Source organism: Sporobolomyces salmoneus (assembly GCF_050403485.1).
Source record: "Sporobolomyces salmoneus JCM6883 DNA, S_salmoneus_JCM6883_v1_ctg22, whole genome shotgun sequence".
NCBI lineage: Eukaryota > Fungi > Basidiomycota > Microbotryomycetes > Sporidiobolales > Sporidiobolaceae > Sporobolomyces > Sporobolomyces salmoneus.
Window position 1 is genome coordinate 74,958 of NW_027481141.1, and position 13,571 is coordinate 88,528.

The following is a 13,571-nucleotide window of genomic DNA, read 5'->3' on the forward strand; positions in this document are numbered from 1 at the left end:
TTTTCCACCATCATCGCCCACTTCGACTCGCGACTCGACCCACGACCAAGACCTCTAGTAGGAGTTGAAGAGAGGCAGGCTCTCGAAAGTTCCTCTACCCCCTCCCGAACCTTAACCGGCCCGTAACACTTCAACTTTGAGATCCTCGGCTTCACAATCCCGCTTGATCTTACTCTTCCTCCCTCGATACCCAATCTCCCCCTACTCTTAGTCGACTATGACGTTGACCCCGATCCCACGTCGGGGTCCTCAGAACGCGTTCACTCGTCAACTCGCCAAAGTTTCCAATTGGGAGCTTACCTCACTCTTCTCTCGACCGTATTCGAATCCTCATCCTCGTAAAGTCCTCGTCAACGTACACGTACCAGCAGAAGCCTATACGACTGCACCGAAAGTACCTCTGTGGTCGAAAAAGGTTACTAGAGAAGATGGCAAGACGGTTAAAGTTAAGCAGGGATTCGGGACTAAGGAGGTTCCCGCGCCAGGGTGGACGTTCCAGACGAATCAGGTCTTGACTTCAAAGTACAATATCGTCACTTTCCTACCGAGGAATCTGCTAGAACAGTTCCGTCGAGTGGCCAACATCTTCTTCTTGGGCAAGTTCCCTCTCTCTCTCCCCCACCACGAACCCCATGGCGAGTTGTCGGCACAACGTCCATCGCGCGACACATGCCTCGAGGTGGTATGTAAACAAGTATGTCCCGAGACTAACCCGGTTCTTCTGTTATTCTCGATAGTTCTCGTCATTCTTCAATTCTTCCCTCGATTCACCACTGTCAATCCTGGTCTCTCCGCGCTTCCCCTTATCGCCGTGCTCTTCATCACTGCGCTGAAGGATGGTTACGAAGATTTGAAACGGCATCAAAGTGACAGAGCGATCAACAATATCAAGGTCAGCTTTTCGAGTCCTAGTTTTGTTTACAGCTCTAACTCACACGCCCGGTTCTCCTTCCGTGCAGGTTCTCGCTCTTCGCGGATCGTTCCACAACCCGAATGCGACTCTCCAGAAATCACGCTCTTTCGGTCTCCCCGCCTTTATTCGAAACTTCTTCCTTCGACGATCGCTCGTTCGTGAAGCTGAAGACGCAGCGGAAGAGAAAGAGTTTAGGGAGAAGAAAGGTTTCTGGGGAAGCAAAGTTTTAAGGAAACCGACTTTGGGCAGAAAGAAGAACAAGGCGAAATCGTTCGACGACGACAAACAGTTTGGAGATTCGGAGGGAGAAGCGTACGAACAAGGGGATGTCGAAGCAGTTAGGACCGCGCCAGGAGGAGGAACGCTTCAAGGGGCTCGAGATCGAGCGACGAGTTCAGCAACTCAGGGAAGTTCGATGGCGAACAGTCGACCGCGTGCGAACACCGCAGGAACTTACGAAGCCGATCTTCCCGCTCGTCACCTTCGAGAACAAGGCGACTACTATGCAGACGACGTCGAGGAAGGACATGGACCGATCGATACTCCTGGTCAACCGAACGCTGCTCAACAACCTGGAGCTTCACTTCATCTCGCCCACCCTCATCTTCCTTCTGCACTCCATCACAAGTACCACAAGCCGACTTGGGTGAAAGAAACTTGGGAAGATCTCAAAGTTGGAGACTTTGTTCGATTGCACGCGGACGAGAGTGTTCCAGCAGGTAAAGCTCGCCTTGTTCTTCGCTCAATCCTCTCGACTCGCCTGCTCACACCATTCCTTTGTCGGTAGATCTCATTATTTGCGCGACTTCGGAAGAAGAGAACGTCTGCTTTGTCGAAACGAAGAATCTCGATGGAGAGACGAATCTCAAATCTCGCTCAGCTGTTCCCGAACTCACGCACCTTCGAACTTCTTCGGCGATTGCCAACGACGCCAAGTTCGTCATTCGTGCCGAAGCTCCCGATGTCAACATGTTCACCTACAACGCCGCGGTCGAGATTCAAGATGGTCGAGTTGGGAAAGATGGAGGACCTCTCAAATGTCCCGTCAACCTCACGACGATGCTCCTCCGAGGTACTGTCGTTCGTAACACGGAATGGGTTGTTGGAGTCGTTTGTATGACTGGTCGAGATACGAAGATCGTTTTGAATTCTGGAGGAACTCCGAGTAAACGAAGTAAGGTCGAGCGTTTGATGAATCCCATGGTGTGAGTTCTATACCTCTCTCGGGACTTACACAGTACTGACGCTCGAGACCGATTCGCAGCTTCCTCAACTTGTTCCTTCTCGCCCTCATGACAGTCATGTGTGCTGTCGTCGATCACTTCCTCGAAAAACAATATTATCGTGAAGGAGGATACTGGATGTACGGTGCCGATCGCTCGAGTGATAACCCCAATATTAACGGAATTATTACATGGGCGAACGCTCTCATCGCTTTCCAGGTTCGTTCACTTTTCTCAGCCTGTCTTGAATTGAAAACGAACTCACTTTTTGCTCCTTCTTTCAGAACATCGTTCCAATTTCGCTTTATATCTCGATTGAGTTCACTCGACTCGTTCAAGCCGCGTACATTTGGGGAGACGACGACATCAAAGGGAACGGGAGAAGAACAACGGCTCGAAGTTGGAACTTGTCGGACGACCTCGGTCAGATCGAATACATCTTCTCGGACAAGACTGGTACCCTCACTCAGAACGCGATGATCTTCCGACAATGCTCCGTCGCCGGCAAAGTTTACGTTGGAGACGAACAAGTTCCTGATTCGACCGTCGTTCCCGAAAAACCGACCTCGTCCGCCGCTTCCTCGGATGACGCCGTTACTCGAGTTCACTCCGATAGCAACGATGGTTCGGCAGACGACAAAGTCAAGACGAAGCTTTCAGATCAAGTTCTCGCTCCGTTCCACGATCAAGAAATCGATAACGACCTCGCGAAACGGGACTCGGTACACGCGAAGAACCTCTACAACTTCTTCTCGAATCTCGGTCTCTGTCACACAGTTCTCACCTCGGAGGAGGATGGTCTCATCTCGTACAAGGCTCAATCTCCCGACGAAGCTGCTCTCGTTCAAGCTGCCGCCGACGTCGGATTTGTCTTCCTCGGACGAGACAAGGACATTCTTCGAATTCAAACTCCTCATGATCCCGACGTCGTCGAATACCAGCTCCTTAACGTCCTCGAATTCACCTCAGCTCGTAAACGAATGAGTGTCATCATCCGCAAGATCAGCGAAGGAGAAGGTTCGGGCAAGCTCTTCCTCCTCGCGAAAGGTGCCGACAACGTCATCTTCGAGCGTCTCGCTCCCGGAAACGAAGAACTCAAACGTACGACCGACAAGCATCTCGAAGATTTCGCAAACGAGGGTTAGTCTCATTCGATCGGAGTGCTCTTTCGCGCTCGTTTCAGATTCGCTGACACGCATCCGTCTCCAGGTCTCCGGACACTCTGTCTCGCCTACAAGCCTCTCGATGAAGAAACTTACGATGTCTGGGAACGAGAATTCCACGAAGCGACAACTCTGATTGAGCGACGTGACGAAGTCATGGAAGAGGTCTCTGATCGACTCGAGCGAGACTTGATCTTGCTGGGAGCAACCGCGATCGAGGATCGTCTTCAAGATGGAGTTCCCGAGGCTATCGCTGATCTCAAACGAGCTGGAATTAAGGTAAGCTCTTCTCCCTTCCGACGGCGAGTCTGAGCCAACGCTGACTGGTGCGCAAATAGATTTGGGTCGCGACCGGTGATAAACTCGAGACCGCCATCGCGATCGGCAAAACCTGCAACCTCCTCTCTCGCGACATGAATCTCATCATCATCAAAGGAGGAGAATACGGCGAACCCAATTCGGCTTACAATCAGATTCGAGGCGCTATCGAGAAGTTCTTCGACGGAGAAGGTCTCGCAGATCAACTCGAACATCAACCTCCTGGCGCTCAACCTCGAACTTCCACCTCTCGTCGTTCACACGATCTTCGAAGGACCGCTACTGGAGCTTCAGGCGTCTCGGATATCGTTGGCGACGACAATGGAACACGACCAGGAGGATACGGTCTCGTCATCGATGGTGCTTCTCTTCGTCACGCTTTCGGAGAAGCTTGGACGAAAGACCTCCTTCTCGAACTCGCAACCCGCTGCAAAGCCGTCGTCTGTTGTCGAACATCGCCGTTACAGAAAGCTCTCATCGTTCGACTCGTCAAGGACGGTCTCGGATCGATGTGTCTCGCGATCGGGGATGGAGCGAACGACGTTTCGATGATTCAAGCTGCCGATATCGGAGTTGGAGTCGCGGGAGAGGAGGGTCTACAAGCCGTCAACTCTTCGGATTACGCTATGGGTCAATTCCGCTTCCTCAAGCGTTTACTCCTCGTACACGGTCACTGGTCGTACTTCCGAAACTCCAACATGATCGTCAACTTCTTCTACAAAGAAATTATCGGTATCGGAGTCCTCTTCTGGTTCCAGTTCTACTGTGGCTACTCGGCTACTACCGTCTACGAATATACCTATCTACTTTTCTGGAACGTCTTCTGGACTCTCGGTAAGCTTTTTCACTCTCGCTCTTCCCTTTCGCTGTTTCGCTCTCGCTAACTGCGTTGTTTCCTCGATCAGTTCCCGTCATCTTCATCGGAATCTTCGATCGCGACGTCGGTGAACGAGCGTTGATGTGGGTTCCCGAACTCTACGAACGAGGTCGAAAAGGTAAACTTTTCGGTCTCGTTCGCTTCGCAATCTATATGTTGGATGGAATCTACCAAGTGAGCTACTCCTCTCTCTGTGTCGGTTTGATTCCTTCCTCTTATTTGAGCTGACCCCATTTCTTCCTCTGTAGTCTGTTGTCATTTACTTCTTCCTCCTGTACTCTTACGATACTACTACCGCTCGTAGCGATGGGTACGACATCAATATGTACGAGTTCTCGGTAAGACGCTCTACCTCGATTAATCGCGGCTTCGTGCAGGACGCTAACGCTCTCTTTTCCCCTGCTTTAGACTGTCATGGCAGTTTCGGCTGTATTGACTGCCAACTTGTATAACGGTCTAAACACACGAGTAAGCCTGATCTTTCTCTCCATCTTTGGAGAAGTTACTTGACTGACGTCTTTTCTCTTCTCTTCTCAGGCCTGGAACTGGTTCGTCCTCGGAGGTGTTTTGATCGGAATGGTGCTCGTCGTCGGATACACGGCTGTGTACTCGGCCTTCCCTCCTTCGCTCATCTGGACCTACGTTTGGGGAAACAACAGCTTCCTCTGGCCCTCGGTTTACTGGTGGCTCGGATTAGCTCTCACGATCCTCCTTTCCCTCGCACCTCGATACATCTACATGTTCCTCCGCGACAACTACTTCCCCACCGACGTCGATATCTGTCGAGCCATCGACGCTCGAGACCCGAATCACGATTGGGAACACGATCCTTACATGCCGAAAACTGAACTCCCGTCGAAATTCGAACGAGTCGAGTCGGCCTCGGCGACTGCTGGAGACGCGGTTCCGATTCTCGCAAGTCGACCTTCGTACAACCAATCTCGCAACTCTTTCGCCCTCGGTCGAGTTCAAACGCATCAATCGCAAACTTACGACATGGCGACCGGTTCAGTTCGACAAGGTACGAACGCCGGATTCCAATACGACGAAGGAGTTCCCCTCGACGTTTCGAGATACACTTCTCGAGGATCTCAACACAGTGGAGCCGCGAACGATCGAAGAAAGCGAAGTGGTAGTCTGCGAGTTGGTAAAGTCGAATTGCCTCTACGTGAGTTTGTCCTCTCTCGTTCAAGTCTCGATCGAACGCTGATTCGTTTCTCCTGTCTCAATAGCTTTCTCGAGAAATAGTCCTGGAGGACCGAGATCGAGGTCTGGCTCTGTCGCGAGCAAGCTCTTCCGTGGAGGAGGAAACCGCAAGAGCGTGATCAACGAGGAATCGCCTTCGAAGCCTTCACCTCTCAACAACCGGGAACGTGAGGCGTCTGTAGAGGAGGAGACTTATGATCAGGAACAAGAGCGACATCGACGAGAGCTAGGAGGGAATCAAGATCCTTTCCAGTAATCCCCTCCTCTCGTTCCCCCCTACCTTAATAATTGTGCTCTCGTTCTTTCTTTGTCTAATTACTGTCCCCATTTTCATTCTTTTCGCAACATTTCTCGTTTCTATAGATTTGCAGTACTGCAACCCCTCTTTCCTCCGGATCACCTATGTTTCACTAGGACTGCGAATTGCCATCCCCGTTGTCTCTATCCAAGATCTCCGCTTCTCAACGAGAGTCGTTACCGTTCGAAAATCGAGTTGAAAGCGAAAGGATCGAGTTGCTCATTCGTGGTGTGACTTGTACCGGCAAGCTGACTAGGCGAAGTAGCCATGGAAGTGATGGAAGTCCAGTCGTCGGAATGAGGGAGAGCGGGAGCGAGCGTTGAGGAAGGGGTTAATTCGCTCGTACTCGATGTTAAATCGTTCGTTCCGTCCTCGATCGGTACTGCCATCGAAGCAATCTTGATCAATCGAGCTCGACACGGTAGGAGGGTAGGTTGCTCGAACTCACTGCCGTGCTCTCTCGCGAAAGCGTCCAAGAAGCTCAGATCAATCTCGAAGTCATCTTCTTGTCTCGGAGCGGAAGGGTTTGCAGTCGGTAGCAGTCGCTGAGTCGAAGATACCGGAGGAGGCTTCGGAGCCGGTGGCAGGGTCGTTGGTGGTGGCGGGAGGGAGTTAGGAGGCAAAGGACCGAAAGCGAAGGCGAGAGTGAGGAGTAGACCATCTCGCTGTATCGCAGCGCTCGGGCTGGACCAGGCAGCGAGAGCGAGACATTGTTCAAAGCTATGCCCACCGCTCAAAAGACGTCAGCATCGCATGCAGAGAGACAGCGAGCGAGAAGAAGAACGTACATTTGCCCGATTTCGACTGTGATACCTAGCTCGTTCATCAAGTCAACTTTGACGTTGATTGCCTCGTCCGGTCTCGCCAAACTTGTCCAGGCTGAGCAAACCGATAGCGTCTCCACAATTTCGCGAGCTCTTCGCCACGATGAGGTTTCGACCGCGATTCGAGCGAGGCGGGCGAGCGAGCGAACGGCATCTTGAGTACGTGATCGTGACGTCGTATAGTTCCCGAGTAGTTTCGGAGAAGGAGGAGTCGATGAAGTGGAAGAGCCGACGAAAGCTTGAACGATTTTCTGATGAATCAGTAAATCGAGTTGAGCCAGATGAAGTTGCTGAGTTTGAATGACGCCTTCGAGATCGTATCTGAATCGGGTGTTCTCGTCAATGGATAGAAGGGTAGGGAGAGTCGAGAACATGAGAGCGAGGTTCGATAAGGACAGATCGATTTGGGTCCATATCGGTTCGAGGAGTACGACACTGTCGCATACTAGTGAGGAGAGAGAGTCAATACCTTTCGACACTCGGATCTCTGACGACTTACGTGCAGACGGCAGTTGCTGGAATTTGCGATAGAGCAACGCTGTCGAGTAGACAAGTGGTAAAAGTTGTTTCCCCAACTCTTGACAGTAGTCACGATCTGGATCAAGGACCGAGTAGTTGACGAGCGGAGTTGCGCAAGGGTTCGAGGCCAGCGGAAAGAGAGGAGTCAAGTCGATGTCGCGACTTGGAAGATATCAAGTCAGCGTTTCAACCATAGTTCGGATCAGCTGGAGACTCACAAGACGAGCTTCGACCCGGCTATCGCAGCGTTTCGTGCGTCGAGAGACTACAAAGCCAGCGAGAGAACGAGTGAGCACTGCCGAAGCCAAACAGATCTGAGCGAGTGAACGACTCACGAAAAGATGAGCATTGACCGGCCCCATCAACAGTTCAAGATCCTTCTCTCCGATCTCGCTCCGCCGACCCATCATCAAAGTCCTATAACTTCTACACAGAACTTCTGCGAATTCCGCGTCGACCTTTACTTCCGTTCCTCCTCTCCCTCGTTCGACCGCTTCTCGAGTCAAATTCGCCATCCAGTCCATCGCGATCAAGCAGTAGATAGATTCTGGCGAAGGTCGATGTCGCATCGTCGAGTCTTCAAAAATTTGGCGGGATTGGAAAGCGAGTGCGAGTACTGCTTCCGATCTCGCCGAACCGAAAGGCGTCAGGGACTCGTAGTTATAGTAACAGCCAGCGGGCGTCTCGACCGGCATGTCTGGAGAGACGGATCCGACGATTTTCTGCCTCGTTTGATTCGAATGAGAAAGCGTTAGCCGAAGGTAAGTAGTATCGCGAGGGAGGAAGTGCTCACAGCATGATCCGTAAAAGAAGCAGCTCCTGCGACGAAAGCAGAGCACAGTACCTGTCAGACGGTCCAAGTCAGCTGAGAACGTCTATTTCGGTGGGCGAGAAAGAATGATTTACCTCTGCTGCAATCTCTCGCTCTTTCGAGGCACCTGCGCACGTCCGCACGTACTGTTTGTAGTAGCCGGTCGGCAGTCCAGGAAATGTTGGCGGAGCATGCTTGAATCCTCCTACGAGTTTCGCAAAGGAGGGGATCGAGGTGAGTACGGCGAAACGATAAATGTATCAAGCTACGCCAACGGTCATTGTAGACCTAACTCACTCTCGATCAATTGAAACGTCATGGCTCCTCCGATCTCGAAGTGGCGGAACTTTGCTTCGAGTTCGAGCATTTTCTCGTTCTGAATTTCTCCTTTCTTGAGTCGTTTCTTCCTCGTGGGTTCTCCCGGACATCTACATCGTTTCGAAGCAGTTCGAATGATGCCATTCAGCTTGTACAGAGAGCTGAACTTACTGGTACTCAGCCGTCAAACACGCCAAACAAGAGTTTTCCGAATCTTTCCAAACACATTTGACCCTCCTCACTCGACAGATCTGTGTCCCCCGAGCTACGTCAGTCGGTACACAGTAAAATTATTATCTATGTTAATTCTGCTCACCTCGCAAGCTAATCGTTTCCTCTTTGACCCTCCGAGTGTATTTGAATCTGCATCATCTTTTGCTTTCTGTTTGCCCTTTGACTGCGACGAAACAGGGGACGGTGGTGGTGGCATCCCATTCTGTGACTCTGCGTCTTGGCTTGACATGTTCGATAGAGGCGAGTGAAATGAAGGAAGGAAAGCCTCGAAATTGCCCGAGGGGAGAGTTCACTCATTTTCTCTCCCTTCCCTCACTTGTTTCCGGTTCCTACAGACCTCTACGCGTTCCGAGTATGGATAGAAAGGTACTAGTAACGATCCTCGTGAGTCCTCTCTCGTTTGAACGCGTGTTTCCCCGGCTAAATTTCTTGATCTGTGATTCAATCATCCTCGATCTCGACAGCGCCATGGCGAGACTGTGAGTTTGCTATAGCTTCTCATCGCCTATACTCTGCGCTAGGCTGATTCATCCCGTCGGAAACCTTCAACAGGATCACAACAAAGCGGGAATCATTCAAGGTCACCTAGATACTCCCCTGAACGCGCAAGGAGAAGCACAAGCGAGACATACGGCGAAATGGTTCAAAGAGAACCGAATCAAGTTCGGTCGAGCGTATTCGAGCGATCTCAGTCGAGCGAGATTAGTGAGTCTTTTGCTATCTTTCGGGGAAAGTTCGCTCGAAAGCTTACTGCCAGCTACTGGTTTCTGCCGATGAAGACAGCTCAGTTGATCATGGCGGAACAGGAGGGTGATGTCGAGCTTGTGCAGGACGAACGGATACGGGAGAGAGTAAGTCATCGCTACCTCTTCTCGTTTGCGAAAACTTCAAGTCTGATACCCTTTCTCGTCTTTGCAGTTCCTCGGCAACCTCCAAGTGAGTCTTACAAGCCTCTACTCAACTGCGGAGTCGAGACTGATCTGTTCTCGTAGGGAAAACGCAGAGGAGATCCCGGAACGGATCGATCTACCGTCGAACCCGCTGATAAACTTCGTGCTCGGCTCTTTTCCTTCTGGGACGATCTCTTCCCCTCGATTTCTCCATCCTCTAGCACACCACAATCGACAACAACACCAACACGCGAAGACGAGGAGGAGCCTCTACAGGTCCTCGTCGCCTCTCACGGCGCTTCGATCCGAGAGTTCATCCAAGCACTCATCTCGGAACGATCAGAAGAATACGAAGTGAACGATCTACCGGAAGGGGAAGAAGCAATGTTGAGAAGAGGGGAGAAACGGATCGGAAATTGCGCGAGAACCTGCGTCGAAATGACCCCGACTTTCAATAACGGTCAGTTCGCTTGTGTTCCCTTCGCTTTGCGAGACGTTCAACTAATGTGATGGAGTTGGTAGGTTCGAAAGAGGTAAAATGGAGAGGTAGTTTGAAATTGTATGCGGACGATACACACTTTGTAGATTCGAGTAGAGCTCCTTCTCCTAGACTCAACGCTGATATTCTATAATAGAGCTATCTTTCGACCTATCAGCGTCTTGAATCTCCCTCTGCGTGGATGACTGACGATAGGACCCGCGAGCGCGAGGGCGAGACGATCCGTTCGTCGAGTCTCGTCGCTCAAGGGAGTTGACCGAGAAGGCAGTACAGGATATTCTTTCGCTTGCAGAGAAGGTGGAACACGTAAGGGAATGCGACGAGTGCGAATCAAGGCTACATGAACAAAGAGAAGAAGAGTACGAGATTGCGAATAAGACTATGTACTAGCGGCGCTGAAAGGTTTCGAGGAATCAGGTAAGGATGAATCACAAAAGAGAGTGATTGGTTCATTCGTCTTGATCGTTCGTCGTACGAACTTCTCTCGTTGCTTCTTGTCGAGTGCGCTTGTTTAGGAATGTTTGAGCGAGTTCGATCCCGGCCGGTACACCTGTCGACGGTCGAACGAGGGTGAGTAGCCATTGATCAAGCGCTGAATGGAAGGGAAGGAAAGCTTTACCTTTTTGCCAGAGGAAACCTGCGAGATCTTTCGGTTGTTGCGGTTGTTGTTGATTCGAGTTTCCGACTCCCGGAGATGGGTAGGCTGTACAAATCGACGTCGAGAGTCAGTGAATCGTCTGTGTTGACGAGCGAGAGAATGAAACGACTCACGAGATTGCGAATTCGAACTGGATTGATGCGGGAACGGAGGTTTCTTCCCCACGACATCTTCCTGAGGACCGCTTGCACCATTTCCTCCTGAACCTTTGATCAAGAAGTACGCGACTCCTCCAACTACCGCGACGAAGATAAGCTTTGTGAGCAATCCGATCAGGAGCCAGAGGAAGATCGCGATTCCAACGAGGAAGATCGGGTTCGTGAGTGCCTTCTTGAATTCAGGAGGAGGATTCGTGATATCTAGCTGGGAGAGGTAGGCGAGGAGTTGGAGCGGATTGAACGAGGGTCCAGTTTCTCGTCGAGATGAAGTAGGAGGTGGAGCGTTGCCTTGATTGCGTTGGAGGTTCTCTTGTTCGAGCTTCTGTAGTTCGTGGTAGCTGTTCAGGAGGTTCTTTGGGTTGAACATTGCTGGTCGAGTGAATGGTTGAGGTCAGCGCAGTTCGAACTCGGAACTTCTTCGCCAAGCTTCCTCCTCCTCGCAATAGCTCGCCCACTTGATCGACCACTCTCTCATCAGCCAGTTGATCTACAGCTTCAACCAGACCACCTCTCGTCATCGGACAACTTCCCCGCTAAATCTTCATCATCCGAGGACCGACATTGAAACCATGACTTCATCTCCCGAATACGAGCTCATCTACCACGCTGGAATCCCTGGGAGAGGAGAGGTGAGTCTGATTCTATGTCCCTTGTGTGAGTGTAGCTGATCTCCCCTCTCTCGTGCAGTTCATTCGCTTGTTCTTCGAAGCGACCGGTACTCCTTACAAGGACTCCGCGTTGGTCGAAGGTCAATCAGCAATCGAACCTTACTTGAATGGTACCTTCGAGGGAAGGGGTGAGTCAAACTTCCCGTATTTGACGCTATGAGTCCTGCTCACTTCGTTTCTTTCGCGAGGTTAGACAAGAATCCAGTTCCATTCGCACCTCCGATCCTCAAACACGGCGACGTAGTCATTTCCCAAACCTCCAACATCCTCTTCTACCTCGCAACTCACCTCGACTCTCCAATCGACCTCTCAACCTCTCCTTCTTCCGATCCTTCCCCCTCAAAGAAGCTCAAACCTTCTCCTCGATCTCTCCAAGATTCCCATCTCTACCATGTCAACGCTCTCGCCTTGACGATCCTCGACTTGAATAACGAAACTCACGATACTCATCATCCGATTTCAGTCTCGAGTTATTACGAAGATCAAAAGGAAGCCGCGATTGAGAGGGCGAAGGATTTCAGGAAGAACAGGGTACCAAAGTTCTTCAACCACTTTGAGAGTGTACTCGAGAAAGGAGGAGGAGAATGGCTAGTTGGGAGTGAACCGAGTTATGCGGATTTGTGTCTATTCCAAGTCGTCGACGGCGTAAGTTCCCAATTCCTCTCTGATTCTCTCGGTGGGAAGGTTCAGTCATCTTGTCTCAGCTCTGAGGGCTTCCCGAGGACGTGGCGAAAGCTGACCTTCTGCTGTCGAGAAACTAGCTCAAATTCGCATTCCCAAATTTCATCTCGAAAGAACTCCCGAACTACCCCAAGATCTCTGCTCACTGGGAACGCGTCAAGTCGGCACAGAAGATCAAGAGCTACTTGGAGTCGGACAGGAGGCAGAAGTATTCGATGGGCGTCTTCAGGTAGCTCTCGAGTCCTCGAGCAGAATCTTCGAAGTTTCGATCGCTGATAGTAGTGTTGTCGAGTATAGGCACTACGAGGAATTGGACGAACCTCATAACTGAGCGTCTTTGACTAGCCGTGGACGAGTAAGGGGAGAGGAACGCCTCTGAATCGTTTTGATTGTTTTTGTCGCTGTTTGTTAGAAGTCTCGCCATACGCTGCAAAGTTTTGTTCCGTCTTCGGGTAGCCAAAGTAGGAGAATACAGCGCGAGTGATTCGCTGGATTGCACGCCTAGCAGAAAGAGAGCGCACGGCCCGCGTTTGAGAACAAGCAGTCGATCACGTGTCGCAGATCTCTGATGTCCCTTTCTTCCTCTCTTTCTCTCTCTCCTCTCCGCCTCTGCTCCTCCTGCACAACCCCTCGACACCTTCCGACTGCCAATGACTTACCACTCTGCTCAATGCCATCATCATCAGCCTGAATACTACGCTGGTCAGTCTCTCTCCGTTCGCCCTCCCCTCTCTCCCGTCTATTCACCGTTTTATGCTCCGTTCTTCAACAGTTCAAGTAGGACGTAACCCAGGAATCTATCTCAATTGGGACGAGTGTCACGCTCAAGTCTACCGATACCCTGGTTGTGTTTTCAAGAAGTTTGACACTCTTCCTGAAGCTCAAGAGTTCGTTGAACGTGGTGATTCGCATGGGCAAGGAAACTCTCAAGGAACGATGGGAGAAACGGTCTATGAAGGGTGGGGACATTACTCGAGTTACTCGAGCTACCAGTGAATTGCGGGAAAGGTGAGCGAGGAGCATGCGTACCAACGATTCAGTCATTGACGGTACAGACTCGATCCTCCATGCTCGCAGGAATAGCGCAGGTCACCCAGCGCGAGTGAATGGTTTCAACTGAGGCGAGGAAAGTTAGGTTTTGAGGTTGTTTCGTTTTCACTGTAAAATTCGTTTGTTGTCTGTCTCTACTCTCCCCATCGAGCGATCTTTGTGAGCGCTCGGCAAGAGACAGCCACAAAAGGACACCACTCCCAGCGATTCGCGAGCAGAACGATTTGCAACAACAAAGCTTTGTAACAAAAATCGGTAGAGTA

The 13,571-nt window shown here is 51.1% G+C and overlaps 6 protein-coding genes across 6 annotated transcripts; 4 read left to right on the forward strand and 2 right to left on the reverse strand.

Moving 5' to 3' along the window:
- Positions 1 to 217: 217 nt before the first annotated feature.
- Positions 218 to 5,956, forward strand: JCM6883_004904 (uncharacterized protein; the record flags this gene model as incomplete). The annotated part of the gene is made up of 13 exons (XM_076632022.1): positions 218 to 596; positions 738 to 892; positions 960 to 1,632; positions 1,701 to 2,118; positions 2,178 to 2,355; positions 2,421 to 3,276; positions 3,346 to 3,578; positions 3,638 to 4,451; positions 4,523 to 4,668; positions 4,743 to 4,832; positions 4,903 to 4,962; positions 5,032 to 5,662; positions 5,727 to 5,956. The coding sequence occupies 13 exons, from the start codon at positions 218 to 220 to the stop codon at positions 5,954 to 5,956; spliced, it is 4,863 nt and encodes a 1,620-aa protein (XP_076487946.1).
- Positions 5,957 to 6,174: 218 nt separating this feature from the next.
- JCM6883_004905 (Zn(II)2Cys6 transcription factor domain-containing protein) lies at positions 6,175 to 8,933 on the reverse strand (the record flags this gene model as incomplete). Its single annotated transcript, XM_076632023.1, has 10 exons — positions 6,175 to 6,718; positions 6,787 to 7,267; positions 7,322 to 7,503; positions 7,560 to 7,606; positions 7,677 to 8,063; positions 8,135 to 8,185; positions 8,248 to 8,357; positions 8,450 to 8,580; positions 8,642 to 8,721; positions 8,787 to 8,933. The coding sequence occupies 10 exons, from the start codon at positions 8,931 to 8,933 to the stop codon at positions 6,175 to 6,177; spliced, it is 2,160 nt and encodes a 719-aa protein (XP_076487947.1).
- A 125-nt stretch (positions 8,934 to 9,058) lies between these two features.
- Positions 9,059 to 10,226, forward strand: JCM6883_004906 (histidine phosphatase family protein; the record flags this gene model as incomplete). Its single annotated transcript, XM_076632024.1, has 7 exons — positions 9,059 to 9,088; positions 9,169 to 9,183; positions 9,257 to 9,409; positions 9,484 to 9,555; positions 9,623 to 9,640; positions 9,697 to 10,054; positions 10,117 to 10,226. The coding sequence occupies 7 exons, from the start codon at positions 9,059 to 9,061 to the stop codon at positions 10,224 to 10,226; spliced, it is 756 nt and encodes a 251-aa protein (XP_076487948.1).
- Positions 10,227 to 10,542: 316 nt separating this feature from the next.
- On the reverse strand, positions 10,543 to 11,276 carry JCM6883_004907 (uncharacterized protein; the record flags this gene model as incomplete). The annotated part of the gene is made up of 2 exons (XM_076632025.1): positions 10,543 to 10,796; positions 10,865 to 11,276. 2 exons carry the CDS (start codon positions 11,274 to 11,276, stop codon positions 10,543 to 10,545), a joined length of 666 nt encoding a protein of 221 aa, XP_076487949.1.
- A 202-nt stretch (positions 11,277 to 11,478) lies between these two features.
- Positions 11,479 to 12,589, forward strand: JCM6883_004908 (glutathione S-transferase; the record flags this gene model as incomplete). The annotated part of the gene is made up of 5 exons (XM_076632026.1): positions 11,479 to 11,538; positions 11,597 to 11,705; positions 11,771 to 12,222; positions 12,339 to 12,487; positions 12,556 to 12,589. The coding sequence occupies 5 exons, from the start codon at positions 11,479 to 11,481 to the stop codon at positions 12,587 to 12,589; spliced, it is 804 nt and encodes a 267-aa protein (XP_076487950.1).
- A 319-nt stretch (positions 12,590 to 12,908) lies between these two features.
- On the forward strand, positions 12,909 to 13,254 carry JCM6883_004909 (RNase H1/viroplasmin domain-containing protein; the record flags this gene model as incomplete). Its single annotated transcript, XM_076632027.1, has 2 exons — positions 12,909 to 12,960; positions 13,031 to 13,254. 2 exons carry the CDS (start codon positions 12,909 to 12,911, stop codon positions 13,252 to 13,254), a joined length of 276 nt encoding a protein of 91 aa, XP_076487951.1.
- Positions 13,255 to 13,571: the final 317 nt, after the last annotated feature.